The sequence below is a fragment of the Triticum urartu genome, chromosome 4, assembly GCF_003073215.2.
Source record: "Triticum urartu cultivar G1812 chromosome 4, Tu2.1, whole genome shotgun sequence".
Classification (NCBI taxonomy): Eukaryota; Viridiplantae; Streptophyta; class Magnoliopsida; order Poales; family Poaceae; genus Triticum; species Triticum urartu.
Genome location: NC_053025.1, coordinates 475,079,144 through 475,097,741, shown reverse-complemented (window position 1 = coordinate 475,097,741; position 18,598 = coordinate 475,079,144). Strand labels below are relative to the sequence as shown.

The window sequence follows — 18,598 nt, the reverse complement described above, 5'->3', positions numbered from 1 at the left end:
CGTTCATTTTTTCATGAAAAAAGTTCATCGAAATCTATCAACATAGAATCTAGTTCCGAAAATCTCAACGCGTGGATTTCAACAGTGAAAATGGTTCATGATTTGGACGCACGGTTTTAAAAATAAAACATTTTGGATAAATGAATTAAAAAAAAGAAAAACTCTTAAGTTGTGACAAGTGGTGTACAGTGCGCCACTTGTCATAATCTGGAGAGGTAGGAGTGATCTTTACAAAAAGTACTTTCTTTTTAGTAACTACAAAGAGTACTTCTTAATTAGAGTTGCTTCTATTTTTTTTGAGACAATATAGTTGCTTATAGTTTTTTCCTAGGCAGCAGTTTTTTGTTTGAGCCAATTTTGAGCAACAGTTACTTCTAGTGATTTAGCGGTCTATGCTATTGGGCCAAACAAGAGAAGAGGAGCCCATCCTCGTCCTCCCTGCGGCCCTGCCCGTCCTCGTCCTCTCTCTCTCCGCCTGCGCCGTGCACTTTCCAGAGGCAGCGGTCTGGACTCTGAAGCATCCTCTTTCTTCTTCCGGTCTTCTCCCTCTTACTGTATCCAGCAGCACGAGATCTCAAGCATCGAATCATGAACGGAGGAGGTAGCGCGACGCCCTTCTCCCGCACCACCACCACCCTCAGCACCACTTCTTCTTCTACCTTGGTATGCTCTTTATATTCTCTTGACCCATCTCTTTGCAAACAGCTGCCTGCGTTGTTGAATTGGTTTCTTGGGGCGACAGAGATCCCCAAAGAAGAAGTTCTTGTCGAACTTGAATTTCCGTTTTTTTTTCAGATTTGCTAAGGCTCTCTCATCTAGATGAGAATTAACAGTCTCATCTAGATTTCCGTATTTATTTTACGCGGAGATTCGAGCATTTTTTTCTTTTATTTTTATGTTTGATTATTTTTTTATAGTGATGTTAGTTAGATGAGACTTAGTTAATTTTTATATAGATGAGAACTAGCCACATATTTTCTTCTTCTAATTTTCCAGATAATTGCAATGATTAAAAATCTATTTTTCTTTTTTTTACTAGCAAGCAGGAGATTCGGGACAAGGGGATAGGGAAGCTGCTATTCAAGCCGAGATGGCCAGGGTTAACAACCTGCCAGCCAATAGTTCCTACGCGATTCACCGCATTAAGGTGCTGAACAAACTTCGCCATCTTTTATCTATAAAGGTAAGGTTTATGTAATTCTTTTTGTAGTGTGAGAAATTTGCAGTAGTTGTCACCAATTATGTTGCTGTATCTTCCTCCTTTTTTTTCTGAACTACTACCTTGTCCCCAAATAGATGGAGTATAAACCGAGTCAAAAAATACTGCTTTCTAAGTTTGACCAAGCATATATACAAAAAATATGAAGATAAAAAAATCCCAAATCAGTATCAACACCATTAGATATATTTCCCATAATCTGTTTATTCAGTTCTTAATAGTTTCTTCTATGTATTTGGTCAAACTTAGAAATAGTTGACTTCTTAATTGAATTTATGTGCCATCTATTTAGGGACGGAGGCAGGATATGCCTTTTTTTGCGGGGAGCTAGGATATGCCTTTGTCCTGCCAATTTCTGTCATCTCAGCAGCTTAGTGTGAACTGCAACTTAGAGCATCGTGTATCCCAGTATACATGTTTGCACTTTGCAATGTTAATAGAAGAAAAAGAAGAAAGCATTTATGTTTTTGTGTTTCATCACAAATGGGAGATAAGCAACATTGTTGTTGCATATTGCTGAAAGTGTATCTTATCTTTATATGTTTCTAGTAATCTGTGATAGCATAAACATGTTGGAGCTATTACTTCATAACAACGAGTCCCAGGAATAAATACAATCTACAGATTGATGGTCATAGACCTATGCAACTATACCATACATTCGTACCCAATCAGCGTTCCCAATAGTGTTTGTCAATACATACACCTATCGGTCTCTCCTACCCAATGATGCTCATCAAGACACACATATGCATGTTTCTCATACCCAATAACACTCATCAAGACATGCATCTATACAACTACGAGTCTTCCATACCCAGTAATGCTTGTTAAAACACTATATGATTGTACTATGTTCCTTGGAAGGTATCAAAGTAACATTCTGATGCTAGATACTTGGCCTCTTAAAAATATGTAACGGGCCCATCGGGTGTAACAGTGCAAATGACCAATAAAGCCATTACATTTCCTGTCAACTACATGTCAACTTATGATGACCCTATGTAGAGACCATGGTTTATTCTAGGAACAATCTGTATAACTATAACCCTATTAAGCTTTCTTTTTTCTTTCTTTTGTGAGATGGGTACCAAAGTGTTACAGTATGTCAGGCCTCACGGTGTCTCATGATCAAAATGCATGGGCTAGACCACTTCGGGGTGGATATATGTAGAGGATTTGCATATTTATTTAGTTTTCCTTTTTGTAAGAAATAAATTGACACGGTTCCGATGCACTCACTCAAGCTTAGGCACCGGAAGCATTCCATTACCAAGTAATGAGAGGGCTATCTGTTAAGAATGAAAAGGGAGGGAACTTGCTTAGCAGGCGTATGAGAGCTAATCTTGTTTTGCTTACGGGCTGTTGCTACCGGGTCTAAAGGAGGCTGATCGTGAATCAGTTCCATCAACTTCATTGATATGCATGATATGCCCTTAGCTTCCTTAAAGAGATAGAGGGATGGTCGCTATTCCAAAACTGATTAGTACTATCCTAAATTAGAGCCTCTTTTTTATGCTTCTTTTGATTTAGCCTTTTGGATACCTCATTCACTTCAAGGGCGTCATGAGTGTGAGAATAGCTGGGCAGGAGCCCTTTACTTGGCTGATAAACCAAATTGATTTTCAAAAGCAAATATTTTAGTAGATAAATATATATATGTTGTGGTCTATATTTAGTTCGAGAATTTTCACATTGAGCCTTCTGTGGCCATGTGGCATCCATCCATCTGGGGGCTTTTAAATATAGCCTTTGTCTGGGGTTAGGACAATATAACTTACTGATGAAGTATTGTGGCAACATGATCAGATTGACCAATTGAGGTACCGATGTCCTAGACTCCTAGCGCGCAACACAAAAATATACTATAGTGCTAATTCATCAGATTCTAATAGTTTGACACTAGGAACATTGTCAATGACCTCATGTTACTGACGAGTTTTTGTGCTACTGACCATGATCAATTTTGAATTTTATTGCTTACCTATTTTCTGCTGACAAGAAAAGATGGGACATTTCGCTTGAGCTTTTAACATTAACCGAGGGATTCCTTGGATCCTATGTTTTGACAAAAGCTAGTTTTGTTTAAGGTTTTAGTGTTAGGAAGGAATAGAGATAGATTGGCATAATGCGTTGGATGTATTATTGAGCCTCGAGGGCGAGTATATATTGAGTACAAGACTTGGAGGGCAAGACACCTCCTAGAGAAACAATTCCTATCTAATCCCGGACAATCCCTAAATACCAAAATATATCGCTAACACCCCCCCCCCCCCCCCGCGGTCGTAGCGGTAGCGTTGCGAACAACAGGAGCGTCGCGCACGGTCTGACCCGAGGGAATAGCATCCGACAGGCTGACATCCTCCCGCGGTCGCAGCGGGAGCGTCGTGGACGATGTCGCTCGCGGGCGCGTGGACTGTAGAGGAAGCCGACGAGTTGCTTAGGCGAGGTGATAGCCCTTTGTGTCGTTGTCGAGTTAGCCGAGAGCGTAGGGTGGTGTAGCCTGTTAGAGTTATAATATAAGTCATGTACCCCTTTGTATTTATCCCGTTGTATGAGGGGTTTCCTGCATATGTTCCACACCTGTACATGTATATATATATCGGCCTATGGCCTCATGGGAATACAAGTTGCATATTCCTAACATGGTATTAGAGCTAGGTCAATTTTTTGCACGCTGCAACTCGTGCGTTTGATCTGTCTGTTCGATCGAAGCAATTCGCTCGATCTCCTCTCTATCTCTCGACCGAAGCAGGGGGTTCGTCTGCAGGAGCCCCCGCTCTCCTCTCCAGCCGGCCGCTAGCAGGCGCTCTGCCGGCCCGTCCCGATCGGGAGTCGTCCAAGCCGCTCATCCCGCAGGCGCTCGTCTCAGCCGCCGGCCCGTCCCGATCGGGAGTCCTCCACACCCGATCTCCTCCTACCCCGCGACCAAGCCGCCGGCCTGGAACTTCTCCGCAGCCAGCGCCCTTCTCCAGCGCCCCAGGTCTCGTAGGCGCCTGCTCCTGTATCGAGCAGGGGAGCAAGGAGGACGAAGCCCAGCTCTGCCGCCTAGGCACTCATCCCGCGGGCGCCCAGGGAGCTTGTCCCAACCGCCCGTCCCGCAGGCGCCCAGGAGTTCGTCTCAGGTGTCTCGCCGGCGTTCTTGATCGCTCTTGATCCCGATCTGATTGTTCTCGTCGGATCTTAAAAAAAAAATGTCTGCTGCATCGGGTTTTGTTGCTGTCCCTCGCTGTCCGGTGATTTTTGATGGTACTAACTACACCGAGTTCACTGGCTTCATGCGCATTCACATGCGTGGCATTCGTCTTTGGGGTGTTCTTTCTGGCGAGGTCTGCTGTCCGCCACGTCCAGTTCCTCCGGTGGCCCCTACTCCGCCAACTCCATCGGTTCTTCCCACAGATGCTAATCAGGCCGCCAAGGATGCGGCTAAGGTTGCTGATGAGGCTGCTGATCGTGCTTATGATGAGAAGGTTTTGGCTTATGAGGAGGCTCTTCAGTTGTATCATGGTGCTCTGTCTGCTTACACCCAGTGGCTTGATGATGATGCTCGTGCTGCAGCTGTTCTCACTGCTAGTGTTCTGCCTCAGTTTGCTTCTGAATTTCTGGGTCTTTCTACTGTCTTTGAGATGTGGACCCGTCTTCGTGAGCGCTATCAGCCCTCTGGTGATGCCTTATACCTCTCTGTGATCCGTCAGGAGCATGCTCTTCAGCAGGGTGACTCTACTGTTGATGACTTCTATGCACAGAGTTCTGCTATCTGGCGTCAGCTTGATTCTCTCCGTAGTGCTGGGTGTCGTACCTGCCCCTGTTGCCAGGCTGTCCAGGCCAATTTGGAGTTTCATCGCGTCTATGAGTTCTTGTCTCGGCTCCGTAAGGAGTTTGAGCCCCGGCGTGCTCAGTTGTTTGCTCGTGGCCGTATTTCTCTCATGAGGCGCTTTCTGAGATTCGTGCAGAGGAGACTCGCTTACGTGGTGCTGGTTTGCTGGAGGTTCCCTCTGTGCTTGCTACTCGTGCTCCTACGCCACCTGCTCCATCGACCACTTCTCGCTCGAGTGCTCCGCCGCTCTTGCCCACTCCTTCTGGAGGCTCAGGTCGCCCCCGTCCGCACTGCGCCTATTGCAACAATGATGGTCATCTTGAGTCTCAGTGCTACACGAAGAAAAAACACCTGCGCAAGGCTCGATCATCATCTTCAGGGACTTCGTCGTCTACCTCGACAGCTTCAGCCATTGCTTTGACTGAGCAGGATATTCTGAGACTTAAGCGTCTTCTCGCGGCTTCAGGTTCTTCCTCGACGGGTGCTGCCGGTTCTGTGACTCATGCTTCCCGCACTGAGCAATCACCCTCTACACAAGTCAGGTACATCCCCATGGGTTCTGGACTCTGGAGCTTCTTTTCATATGTCTTCTCATTCTTCCACTTTGTCCTCTCTTCGATCACTAGATTCTCCTATTCATGTCCTCACTGCTGATGGTACTCCCCTTTCTGTTGCTAGTAGAGGCAATCTTACTACTCCTTATTCTGTTCCTGATGTTGCTCATGTTCCTCGACTTACCATGAATTTGTTTTCTGCTGGTCAACTTACGGATTCTGGTTGTCGCGTCATCCTTGACGTTGACTCTTGTTCTGTCCAGGACCGTCACACGCACACTCTGGTTGGGGCTGGCCCTCGCCGCCGTGATTCTCAGGGTCTTTGGGAGTTGGACTGGCTTCATGTTCCTTCTGCTGCCACCACCATCGCCAGTTCTCCCGCTTCTGTTGCCTCCGTCACTGGTTCCTTCCAGCAGTGGCATCATCGACTTGGTCATCTGTGTGGTTCTCGGTTGTCTTCTTTAGTTCGTCGAGGCCTTCTGGGGTCTGTCTCAGGAGGTGTCTCTTTAGAGTGTCAGGGTTGTCGTCTTGGCAAGCAGATTCAGTTACCATATTCACATAGTGAGTCCGTGTCTAAGCGTCCTTTCGATTTAGTCCATTCTGATGTATGGGGTCCGGCCCCTTTCGCTTCGAAAGGTGGTCATAAATACTATATTATTTTCATAGATGATTTCTCTCGTTATACATGGCTTTATTTCATGACTTCTCGTTCTGAGGTGTTGTCTATTTATAAGCGTTTTGCTGCCATGGTTCATACTCAGTCCTCTTCACCCATTCGTGTTTTTCGTGCTGACTCTGCTGGCGAGTATATCTCTAAGGTGTTGCGTGGTGTTCTTGCTGAGCACGGGACTCTCTCTCAATTCTCTTGTCCTGGTGCTCATGCTCAGAATGGTGTGGCTGAGCGAAAGCATCGACATCTTCTTGAGACGGCTCGTGCATTGATGATTGCTGCCTCTCTCCCGCCTCATTTTTGGGCTGAGGCCGTCTCCACATCCACCTATCTTCTCAATATACAGCCTTCCGCTGCTCTACAGGGTGGTGTTCCTTTTGAGCGACTTTTTGATCGTTCTCCCGATTATTCGATGCTTCGCTCGTTTGGTTGTGTTTGCTATGTTCTTCTTGCCCCTCGCGAACGCACCAAACTGACCGCTCAGTCTGTTGAGTGTGTCTTCTTAGGCTACAGTGATGAGCATAAGGGCTATCGTTGTTGGGATCCTATTGGTCGTCGGGTGCGTATCTCTCGAGATGTGACTTTTGAAGAGTCTCGTCCCTTCTACCCACGTCCATCTTCCTCGACTTTTTCAGTGCAGGATATCTCTTTCCTCACTTTTCCTGACTCACTTATCACCCCTGCTGACACTGTACCTCTCCGTTCCACTTCCTCTCCTTCTCCACATCTAGTTGACTTGCAGCCTAGCATGTCACCGGGTTCTCCACCCTCATCTCCGGTGACTTTCTCCCCGGTCTCCTCTCCCAGTCTGTCACCGGATTCTACACCTTCATCTCCGGTGACTTCTTCGTCGCCACCCCCTGATTCTATCTTGCCGATTCCTCCTTCTATTATTCCATCTCTTCCTCAGCATTACACTCGTCGTCCACGACCAGTTGATGCCTCTGTGGATGGGTCATCATCTTCTTCTCAGCCTACCTATGGCTTGCGTTCTCGTCCTCGTCCGCCTGTTGATCGCTTTGGATTTCCCACCGCTGGTGCTGCTGTTCTTGAGCCAACTTCTTACCGTCAGGCTGTTGTTCATCCTGAATGGCAGTTTGCGATGGCAGAGGAGATTGCTGCTCTTGAACGCACTGGTACTTGGGATCTTGTTTCTCTTCCTCCTGGAGTCCGTCCGATCACTTGTAAGTGGGTCTACAAGGTTAAGACTCGCTCCGATGGTTCTCTTGAGCGTCACAAAGCTCGTCTTGTGGCTCGTGGTTTTCAGCAGGAGCATGGTCGTGATTATGATGAGACTTTTGCTCCTGTGGCTCATATGACCACTGTTCGTACCCTTCTTGCCGTTGCCTCTGCACGCCACTGGTCTATATCTCAGCTTGATGTTAAGAATGCCTTTCTTAATGGTGAGCTGCGTGAGGAGGTGTACATGCAGCCACCACCTGGGTATTCTGTTCCTGATGGCATGGTATGTCGTCTTCGTCGCTCTCTCTATGGCCTTAAGCAAGCCCCCCGCGCCTGGTTTGAGCGCTTTGCCTCTGTGATCACTGCTGCTGGTTTTTTAGCAAGTGCTCATGATCCTGCATTGTTTATTCACCTTTCTCCTCGTGGTCGGACACTTCTTCTTCTTTATGTTGATGACATGATCATCACGGGGGATGACCCCGAGTATATTGCCTTTGTAAAGGCCCGTCTTAGTGAGCAGTTTCTTATGTCTGATCTTGGACCTCTTCGCTACTTTCTTGGGATTGAAGTCTCTTCTACCTCTGATGGCTTTTTTATATCCCAGGAAAAGTATATTCAGGATCTTCTTGCTCGTGCTGCTCTTACTGATGAGCGCGTTGTTGAGACTCCTATGGAGCTCAATGTTCACCTCCGTGCTACTGATGGTGCTCCTCTCCCTGATCCGACGCGTTATCGTCATCTTGTTGGCAGTCTTGTCTATCTCGCTGTCACTCGTCCGGACATATCTTATCCGGTTCATATTCTGAGTCAGTTTGTCTCTGCCCCCACCTCGGTTCACTATAGTCATCTCCTTCGTGTTCTTCGATATCTTCGAGGCACGCTCTCTCACCGTCTATTCTTTCCTCGCTCCAGTTCTTTACAGCTCCAAGCCTATTCGGATGCTACGTGGGCTAGTGATCCTTCCGATCGCCGTTCACTTTCTGCTTACTGTGTTTTTCTTGGTGGTTCTCTCATTGCCTGGAAGACGAAGAAACAGCTTGCAGTTTCCCGTTCGAGTGCCGAGGCTGAGTTGCGAGCAATGGCTCTTTTGACGGCAGAGGTGACTTGGTTACGGTGGTTACTTCAGGATTTTGGTGTTTCTGTCACTACACCGACTCTGCTTCTATCTGACAGTACAGGTGCTATCAGCATTGCACGCGATCCTGTGAAGCATGAGCTCACCAAGCATATTGGTGTTGATGCTTTCTATGTGCGTGCTGCTGTGCAGGATCAGGTTATTGCTCTTCAGTATGTGCCTTCCGAGTTACAGTTGGCGGATTTTCTGACGAAGGCTCAGACTAGAGCACAACATGGCTTTTATCTCTCCAAACTCAGTGTTGTTCATCCACCATGAGTTTGAGGGGGGGTGTTAGAGTTATAATATAAGTCATGTACCCCTTTGTATTTATCCCGTTGTATGAGGGGTTTCCTGCATATGTTCCACACCTGTACATGTATATATATATCGGCCTATGGCCTCATGGGAATACAAGTTGCATATTCCTAACATAGCCGTGGTCGAGGTAGCCGTGCGAAGAACGCCGTGGTCGATTTCGAGTCAAGTTGGCCGGTGTCGAGGAAGTCGCCATGGAGCTGCGAGCGCAAAGAGGCGCCGAGTTAGTCATGGTCGTGGTGGTGTCGAAGTAGTGGTGCGCCAGGAAGAAGACGTTGTTGACGAGGCATCGCCCCGGGTTTGCCAAGGCCGGGCACACGTTGTGGACGAAGGCACACATCGTTGTTGCCAGCACCAGGCATGCGTAGACGGATGAAGTCGATGTTGACGAGGCGTCGCACTAGGCTTCCCAGGCCCGGGGAAAGGTCGTGGACGAAGGCACGCGTCGGTGTTGCCAACGCCAGGCATGCTTAGACGGGAACCAACACGAGTTGTATGCCATGTCGAGGGGGCTAGCAGAGAAGGACTCGACGACGGTTGCAGCGCCAATCACCAATCGGTGTGAGGCCGATATCGCTCGCGGTGATCTGAGTAGATGAAGTGGTCGGGGAAGACGACGGCGACGCTGGCAATGAGCTGGTGCTGGATGAAGATGATGAGGTGGACGGTGGGGGTGGCTACGGGGGTAGCAGCGGTGGTGGCTAGGTTAGGAGCGCGGCGGCGGTGCTCGAAGTAGGCGAGGGACCCGACAGCGTGACGAAGACCGGCGTTGATGGTGGCGTTCCCGCGCTTAGAGAGGCGGCGCGACGCACACCACGTAGAAGTCGACACATGGGGACGGCGGAGTGGACCGCGTGCCCCGACGCTACGGCCTGAAGGGGCGACGGTGGGAAGACCTTAGGGCGGAGGCGTTGACCGCGTGCGGCGGTGTGTGAACTTAGCCTGCCCGTTTAACTTCCCGTGGACCAACTCTTGGCATGATCCCCGATCATCCAGTTTACTTCAACTGACCACCTCGTGATTGATCCAACTCTCTGCCATCTTCGCTTCCCATACCTTAACTTAGATTTAGTTTGTTCATGGGGTTGATCAAATAGTGTGACTTACGGTGTCCCATTTCTAGCGACTTGGTATTCAAGTAGATTTTAAACACTCTGCGGAGGTTGTACACTTTACCCACACCATGGACTAATAGTCCAACATCCTACTTACATCATGGCCCTCCTACCGTGCCACCGACCCCCCGCAGGCTAGCCCTGGGTGAGAGAAACTAGGTCCTTAACCTTCATGTGCCATTGACCAGCCATCCGGGATTCAATCAACTTTTCCTGTGCACATCTTAACAACCCAGGCTCTCGTGGCTGGACGACAATCCCCCGGCCAAAGGGATAATGCCCGTCCAACCATCCCTCTTTGGCGACATGCATGAGTCATTAACTATAAACGAATTAGGGCCTTCCCGCAAAGGCAAATGTGGTCGTATGGAAAGGCCCGGTTAAGTGGCACTATGAATTGACCAGCCATGAGGGTTTAATTTAATGAACTTGATTCTATTACAATTAACCCTTTAAAATATTACTTGAGCTAGAACAATTCATATTCATTTTAGCGCTAAAGTCTTTCCCCGATTATGATCATTCTAAGTCTAACGCCATTCCCCCAAATATGATATTCTACCACTCAAAGTCATTCCTTAAGGCAATCACTGCTAAAGCTAAAGTCTTTCCCCAAGGTGATCACTTTGATACTAAAATCATTTCTCCAATTCTACCATTTTTATTATTACGACTCACTTTTTTGAACTACCGGTTCATCCACTCTCACTTCTTAGCTTACTCCTTAGTGAAAAACTACTAGCCAACTAACTCCAAATACTTGCAACACTAGTGTGACCACAATTCTAGCACAATTACCATTCACACAACAATTTAAAGTAATTCAAGTAATTAAAGAAAATGCAGGTTGAAATCCATGGCCTTGCAATGCCATCAAACGAATGGAGGTGGTGGATTGCCTTGCTCAAATGGGAGTCTCAACGAACTCCCGGTCTTCACGTCCTGAATTATTTCATTCTAAAAAAAATTAAAAGCAAAAAGTAAATAAAGAAATAACCCAAACTTTCTGTCCAGAAATTCTAGACAAGTCAAATATATCTCAAATTTATTCAGCACATAAAGAATTCCAAAATAAAAACAATGCAAAAAGAATCAACTCATTTGGACTTTAAAAGTTAGAGGGGGTCGAAGTTTAGTCAACAGATTTAATAAGAATGATTTAAAACAGTTTAACTGGAAAAAAACAGAAGCGGACATGTCGAAGGCGTATTTTGAGAATACGCCTCCACTTGCGTACCGCTTCGGGCGCGCACTGGGTCATTGACGGGCGGGGCCCACCCGTCAGGTTTTTATATTTCTAAAACGCAGGCAGTGGGGGTGGTGGTTCACCGGCGTGGAGGCCTCGGCGGCGTGCGCGGGTGCGTTGAATCGCCACGACGAAGGTGGTCACTCCCATACTCATAGCTTCTTCTAGGGTGCTGGGATGGCGTCGGCCCCTTCTTCTCCGGCGGTGGTCTTCGGGCGTCGGGGAACTCCGGCGATATGTCGAGGATTCGAGCGCGTAAGCTATGCGTCGGGGTCAGTGAGGTGTGGGGAGGCTAGCAGTGGTGGTGGCGTGGTTTGGGGTGGCCTAGGCACGACGGGCGGCGACGATGCGGCTCGAACGGCAGCAGGAGGCCTGCCCGGCCTTGCTGCTGGGTGCTGCTGCCCGATTTGGTGAGGAGGGAGTGGGGCGTGGTCGATAGGAGAGGCAGGCGTGGCCTTTTATAGCCACAACCGAGGCCAGTGGATAAGCGGGCTGGCCGTGCGTAGGGGGTGGGTAGGGGGGTTCTGGGGGCTGATCGTGTGGGCGGCGGAAGACGGCGATCACCGAGGGCCATGGGCGGTGTGTCCTCTGGTCGGGGGGGGGGGGGGGCTGTCCAATCATGTGGGCGGTTCTAGTGCTGCGCAGGAGGCCGCGTGTGGCTGCCCGCAAGGCAGGGCGCGCCGGGGACGTGGAAGACGGCGCAGGTGTCCGGGTAGGGGTGAGGTAGCGTCCAGAGCATGCACTCTGCATGCCAGTGCCGTGGTCACCACGGTGCTGGGGGGCCTGGGTGCGTTTTGGTGGTTAGCAGCGTGTCTAGTAGTTTAGGGGTGGTGTGTGTGTAGTGTTCGTGGCTTGCAAGGAACTCCAGGTGCACTGGATGGACTGCAAGGTGGCCAAGTTCATTCTGGTAGGAAGGTGTTTGTGCTGTCTAGGGGAGAATGGAGGGGGGGCTGGATCTGGTCTTTGGTGTGGTGTAGTTATATGCTAAGGTGTGTGTGCCAAGTTTCAAAAGGTTTGCAAAAAGTTATAGAGTACTTGTTGTGTAAACTTAAATTTTGTTCAGGAAAGAGTTTGAAGATGGTGTGGTCATTTGAAAAAGTTTCTGTTTGAGTTACTGGAATTTCTGGTGTTAGTTGATCTTAAAGAAATTGGGTGAATGATTTGGAAATTTCCAGAGGGGCAGAAAAGGTCGTTGCTTCACAACCCAAGTGCCTTGAGAGTATATATTCTTTTTGGAGAAAAGAGCACACTTAGAAAAGTTTGGAAAATGAGTTTGAGGTGAAATTGTTAGAGGGTTGGAGAGTTGGGCCCACTAGATAAGTCCAAGAAGAATAGTTTGGTTTTTAGTTGACTATAAGTCCAAGAAACAATTCCAAATAAGATACAAGGCAAAAATCCAAATGAAACCAATTTGATTTGAAAAAAAGAAAAGGGCCAAAATTCAGGGTCTTACATACGTGGCTGCTAGCGTCTGATGCAAGGAACGTAGGCGACATGCCATGCAATGAGCTCAGGCATCGGGTAGCTAACTGTGCCAGGGAAGACATTAGCTAAGATTGTCTAAGTTAGGGATAAGATTTCCTTAAAGCATCTCCTCAAGAGGATATCATCTTAGATCGGTTTAAAGAGCATCTCCTTACGAGATTACACTGGAATCATTGTTACTTTGTTAGGCAACGGTTCTATTTGAATGATACTTGTTTATGTTCTTATGCAAAGAAGCCTTCCCAGAAAACACCATACTCAGAGCCGCTTTGGTCTAAGGAAATAAGTTATTTTGCATGGTATCTTAATTTTGATCACTTGAATTGTTAACAAATTTTCACTTAAACATTTGGATGGCCTTGCATTTTACTGTGCTCAGTTTTTTTTTACCTTTTCCATCGCAGAGGACCACATCGCAGGATGAGGAGCTTGAACTCCTTTTCTCAAGCCTTTCGATTTGAAGTTTATCCTCAGTATCTACATGTACTAGGTAAGTTGCAGTTTGAGAATGCAACATTTTCATTGAATTTTTTGTGCCCTACTTCTTTTTGCTCTCTCTTTATATTTATATAATATAGGGATGCAGTTCTCTTTTTGGTATACTAAGCTATTATTTTTCTAGATCCAAAAAAGTTGAATATTAACTTCTTCCACCTGCAGGTGATGCCACTGTTTCGGTGTATCTGATCATCGATTGACCCCACCTGTCCAGTGTAACATATATTCCCAATGGTTATCAAGTTTGAAGGAATCACTTTTTATTCAAAGTGCTAGGGAACTTGATGAGTTGATAAATGATGTATTCTCTTGGATGGAATTCCTAGCGGGGGTGAAATTTATCATGTGCATGTAATCTTTGTGACCCAAATTGGGCGCTGCCATAACTCTAGCCATATGGTGATGCATAGAACACCAGCTCAATAGTTATGTTATCAAGCATCACGGGTTTTGCTATTGCGACAATAAAGGATGCATACATCTATGATAATTTGGTCTCTATTGGGGAAGCATCAAGGACTCTGGGAAGCAGGGGAAAGTTCAGCTGCCTTGTTTGATATTTTGAGTGGATTCATTTTGGTAAACCTGGAATGCAGTATGTTTCTGACTAGTGTGGCACCAAAAAAGACTTCTATTAATGTGGCATATTGTCGTGTTAAGTGTTTTTTTATTGTGGCAGACTGGCCTTATTATGAATAAACATGTGTTGGTCCGAACTGTTTTTCAGAAAGTTGAAAAATCAAATGAACACTATCAATTCCTGTATCGAAGACCAACCTTGTTTTACGTTTGCACGGGTTGGTTTGTTTGATATTTAATATTCTCATGATATTGCAAAAGATGATCTACAAGATATTGATCCTACATATTTAGGCACGTAGTTGTAAACTAGTGGGCTTCCTAAACGGATCCTGTTTGAATTATTTTTACTTTTTTTTTGAAAGGGCCAGCCTTGGCTGGTGTTTCATTGATTTAAGCAGGGAGCAGTGGAAAAAGTGACATATGTGGTGATCCGGAGATCCAGGACAAAAGAAGAAGAAATAGGAAAAAGGTGCCGAAGGCACATCCTCTGGCCTACTCTCAGGGCTGGTCCCCGAAGGGGCTCTGCAAAAACCTAACGCCACATTGTTGCCACAGGCTGAGTTCTTGCATGCGTCCGATCACAGAATTTTTAGTCCCACTCTCCTCGCTCACTCTGCCGCTGACTTCCCCTCACCACCCGCCTCCTTTTTGGTCGCCTTCATCTCGGCTGCCAATCGCTTCAACATTTTGACACGGATGGCGCGCACGATCATCATCACATCATCACCCAACTCGTACATCCTGATGGTCAATATCTTGGTGTTCTTCGATGCGGCCGCAAGCTCAACTCTCCTCTCTTCGAGCTTGGTCTTTTTCTCTTAAAGGTTGATTTTCTTCTCGATCGCCAGCATCAAGATGTTAAACCTCTCGACCTTTTTTCCTCCTTCACGTCGTCCCCACCTTCTTCGCTAAGATGCCCTCGAAGCTCTCCGTCATCTTGGCCGCGAGAACTATAAATCAAGCATTTAAAAAACGTTAAATATGTACATAAAAATATTGTCCATCTATTCAAAAAATGTTAATCTTAAAATAAAAAATGTAATCAAGCATTTGATTTTTTAAAAATGTGTAGAAACAATGTTGACCATGTATTAAAAAAAATCAAATTTTTATTGAAAAAGTTTTAAACGTGTATTAGAATAATGTTGTTGAGATATACACAAAGTGTAGGATGAAAACCAAAAGAAAAAAAGAAAACCCAGAAAATGAAAAGCAAAAAAATAAAATGAAACATAAAACTGAAGAAACAAATGCAAAAATAATTCAGAAAACCAGAGAATATTAAAGAAAAAACACAAAAGAAACGAAAAAAATAAAAAAATAAAAAAATAAAAAGAAAAATAATGAAAGAAAAGAAAATAAAACAACCGAATGAAAACATAGAAAAAACGGTGGAAAAACAAAATAAAACAATTCGCATCTTTTTTCCTTTATTAACCCTACACAAATGGGCCGGCCCAAGCACTGTAGGTACTTTCAGACAGAGAACTGTCGGGCGCGCCTATGTCTCGCCTTCAGCGAGAGGGTAGGAACCCTCGCTGAAGGAGAGACCAAGATGGCCGACCCAGTACCGGGGAGGCCACAGCCTCCTTTTTTGTGTTTTATGTTTCGTTTTTGCTTTTGTTTATACTTCAAATATTCCAAATATATATATATATATATTACAGAAAAACACTATAATAAAATTTAAAACAATGTTGATCAAGTATTTTAAAATGTTGAATGTCTATAGAGAAAATGTTTAACATGCATACAAAAATGTACAAAAAATGTGTATAAATTTTTTGATCATGTAATTAATTTTTTAATGAACATTGGTAATTTTTAATAAGTATTTGAAAAATGTTTACAAGGATTTGAAAAAATTTAAATGTGTATGGAAAAAATGCTGACCATTTAATAAAAAATGATGAATTTGTTTTATCATATATATGAAAATGTTAATCAAGGATTTAAAAAAAGGTTGATCAAGTATTTGAAGAAAAAGGAAAGAAATAAAAAATAAAAAAGTAAAGCCAAAGAAAAAACGAGTAAAGCCAAGGAAAAACAGAGAAAAAATGGTGGAAAACAAAACGGAAAACCCCAGGAAGAAATGGAGAGGAAACTGTGCAGAACCCGGCTTGTTTCGACTTAAGTATACCCGCACTACTACTCAATAATGATTTCGAGTCAGACACTTGGCTAGCCGCGCTCTCCCTCAACCAGGAGGTTCCAATCCCCTAGCGCTCGCGATAGCTGTCGGTCTCGCTTAATGCGAGATATAGCACTCGCGCGCCAACGCAGCCTTCGCGAATCCCAGCAGCTCTGAATTAAACCACTGGCCCACGAGAAAGACCCAAAAGGCCGCGCGAACCCCTAGCCCAGGGCTCTGCAGCTCTCTTGGTCGATCCCGCAGACCCGCACCACCCGTTCACCCCCGGCGGCGCCCCTTCGCTCCCCCGACACATTTCCGCGAGCAGCTGGTGCGCGCGCGGAGCGGAGGCCATGGCGATGGCGAAGGCCAAATCCACCGCCCTCTCCGCCGCCGAAAAGTGCCGGGTACTTCTCGCCAGCATCCTCTGCGATTCGCTCCTCCGATTTTAGGCTCTCTCACTGACTCCCTCTCGCCCTTCGCAGAACATCCTGGGCGCCAGTTGGGAAGCCCACCTCAACACCATCAAAGCCGACGCCAAGGGAAGGTGCGCACGCCACTTCCTACAATCTCAACCTGTTGATCCATATGCTTGTGCGAGTAGCAGCTAAAATACCAAATTTCCTTGTTTTTGATTGGTCTTGCTCGGTGTTGTGGGCAGCAAGGGGGAGGTTTACACGTCGAGAGTGCACTACATGGTCCAAAAGGGCATGCCCTACTTGATCGTGCCCGAGAACGACATGCACAACATTGTAATGCTCTATCTTTTTCTTAGATGGTTGATTGATTTGTAATAGTGGTTGCTGTTATGTTCTGATGAATTGCTTGTATGAAACGGCTGTCATATAGAACATTATAATCGACGAGCGGGGTTCTCTCTCGGTGTCCAGTCCAGTCCCAGGTCGCCTTGCCAGCTTGCTCAAGTCACTCAACAAGGTCGGTCCTTTCTCTATAAGCTCAAATGCAACACAATTTGCTGCATGGTTGCTTGATTGCCTTCTCTAGCGCGTGGTGATATTGTTGTCTTGTGCAGTTGCCTCCCCGGGTTGCTATGACCGGCGATGTCCTGCGCATGAAGGAGACAAAGGTAAGCCCATTTTGAAGACCCCCAGCATGGGTGAACCATGTTCGATTTCCCAGTTGTAGTTGGCAGAGTGGTACTGATTGTGCTTCATATGCTCTTCTTAAGGTTCCAGTTATAGCTGAGAGCCTTAAGAAAGCTATTCTGAAGGAACATAAAGCTGCTAGCGAAGCTACTTATGGGGTTTCAACGGTATTGTCTTCCGCAAGTGCTACTTGTAGGTCGCGCAGTGAAGGTCTCCTTAGCTTACTCAATGAAGAGAGCTCCTACAATATCTTGAAGTTTGAAATTGGGTGTGTAATATGCCTTTATGTTTTCTAATATTCATTATCTAGTCTTTATGTTTACCATTGGTGCATTAAATATCTGTTGATCATCTGTGTAATTAATTAAAAGGAACTATTTGTGATTGCGGAGATATCTATATTGCAGCTCGTGTGTCTTCATAGATTCATTGGGGAGCAGCCATAATATCGAGTTGGATACTTTTGAACCACCAAAAGCCGACCTGCTATGTAAGTTTCTACTTAATTGATTTCAGCTGGCCGGGTTTTGTACTCTATGAGGTTGTATACCTTGATGTGACAATTGGGTAAATAAAACTCCATTTATCGAGATTCTTTTTTCAGCTATGCATCTTTACTTATGTACCTTCCAACAACTTTACTGACTGGCAGCATTTAATTCTAGAAATGTCATTAAGATGCTAGTTGATTGCTTAAATGAATGTACTTTTCTACTTGCACCTTCTAATGTTGCAGTAATAGTTCGGTTTCTAAATGCATATATTATTCTTTGTAGTGCCATTCTCTTCGAGGCTTATTGATGGTATCAACAGGAGTGACCCAAGGCGGAGAGCACTTATACTTTTCTGTTTCGAGTATTTTGATGTGACTGCCAGAGTAAGTGTCTTGTATATCTGGACAATGCGCAATGTAGGATAAGTGTATTATTAGTTTCTCATTTCTGAAGCTTTCCGGCCAAATTAACCAAGTCCTCTTATTGTCACAGTACTGTTGACTATCCTATTTTTCTTTGCTTGAAGGATGCACTCTTGCTCTCCGTTGATCACCATGGATTTGAGGTGCTTGCCAGGGTTCCTGAAAGAGCTACCGCACCTGATGTCCCTCAGCAGTACCATTGGAAAGAGTTCAGGTTCACATTCAAGGAAGCAGTCAAGGATGTTGAAGACTTCTGCCGCATGTTGGTCGAGCTAGAAGAAGAAGCTCTGCACAGCGTAAAGAGCTATAGCGGATTAGGTTGAAGGGGATAGTAGCTCTTTCTCAAACCAAAGGGCACAAGATTCAGATCTTCAGTTATGATAATATAAATCATCTGAAGAATATAACTTGAATCCATTTTTGTCACTTGAATTATGGCAGCGTCCCCGTCTCCAGAGAGGTCTTGACTCCCGTCTCTGTCTTGCCTTCTCCACGCCGAGAATTCAGGCAACTTACGGATAGCAAATTTAGGGGCTTTTTATTAATGTATGCTCAATATATTTCCGGAGGATGCTACCAGCACAGCCTGCTTCCTTGTCTTGCTGCTACTACACATGTTTGCAAATCACGACACTTCCTCCTTAA

At 45.7% G+C, this 18,598-nt stretch overlaps 2 protein-coding genes across 2 annotated transcripts; both read left to right on the top strand.

The window, feature by feature from the left end:
• Window positions 1–399: 399 nt before the first annotated feature.
• On the top strand, window positions 400–13,929 carry LOC125552133. Its single transcript, XM_048715615.1, has 4 exons — window positions 400–663; window positions 1,040–1,183; window positions 13,125–13,210; window positions 13,381–13,929. Exons 1-3 carry the CDS (start codon window positions 589–591, stop codon window positions 13,179–13,181), a joined length of 276 nt encoding a protein of 91 aa, XP_048571572.1. The 5' UTR covers window positions 400–588; the 3' UTR covers window positions 13,182–13,210; window positions 13,381–13,929.
• Window positions 13,930–16,170: 2,241 nt separating this feature from the next.
• Window positions 16,171–18,598, top strand: LOC125553962. Its single transcript, XM_048717600.1, has 9 exons — window positions 16,171–16,338; window positions 16,417–16,478; window positions 16,593–16,683; window positions 16,781–16,867; window positions 16,965–17,018; window positions 17,121–17,305; window positions 17,445–17,527; window positions 17,814–17,914; window positions 18,058–18,598. The coding sequence occupies exons 1-9, from the start codon at window positions 16,285–16,287 to the stop codon at window positions 18,274–18,276; spliced, it is 936 nt and encodes a 311-aa protein (XP_048573557.1). The 5' UTR covers window positions 16,171–16,284; the 3' UTR covers window positions 18,277–18,598.

Coding starts and splice junctions, on each gene's coding strand:
- LOC125552133 (XM_048715615.1), top strand. CDS start 589: ATGAACGGAGGAGGTAGCGCGACGCCCTTCTCCCGCACCACCACCACC. Junction 664..1,039: donor CCACTTCTTCTTCTACCTTG/GTATGCTCTTTA, acceptor TTTTTTTACTAG/CAAGCAGGAGATTCGGGACA. Junction 1,184..13,124: donor GCCATCTTTTATCTATAAAG/GTAAGGTTTATG, acceptor TTTCCATCGCAG/AGGACCACATCGCAGGATGA.
- LOC125553962 (XM_048717600.1), top strand. CDS start 16,285: ATGGCGATGGCGAAGGCCAAATCCACCGCCCTCTCCGCCGCCGAAAAG. Junction 17,306..17,444: donor ATCTTGAAGTTTGAAATTGG/GTGTGTAATATG, acceptor TCTATATTGCAG/CTCGTGTGTCTTCATAGATT. Junction 17,528..17,813: donor ACCAAAAGCCGACCTGCTAT/GTAAGTTTCTAC, acceptor TATTCTTTGTAG/TGCCATTCTCTTCGAGGCTT.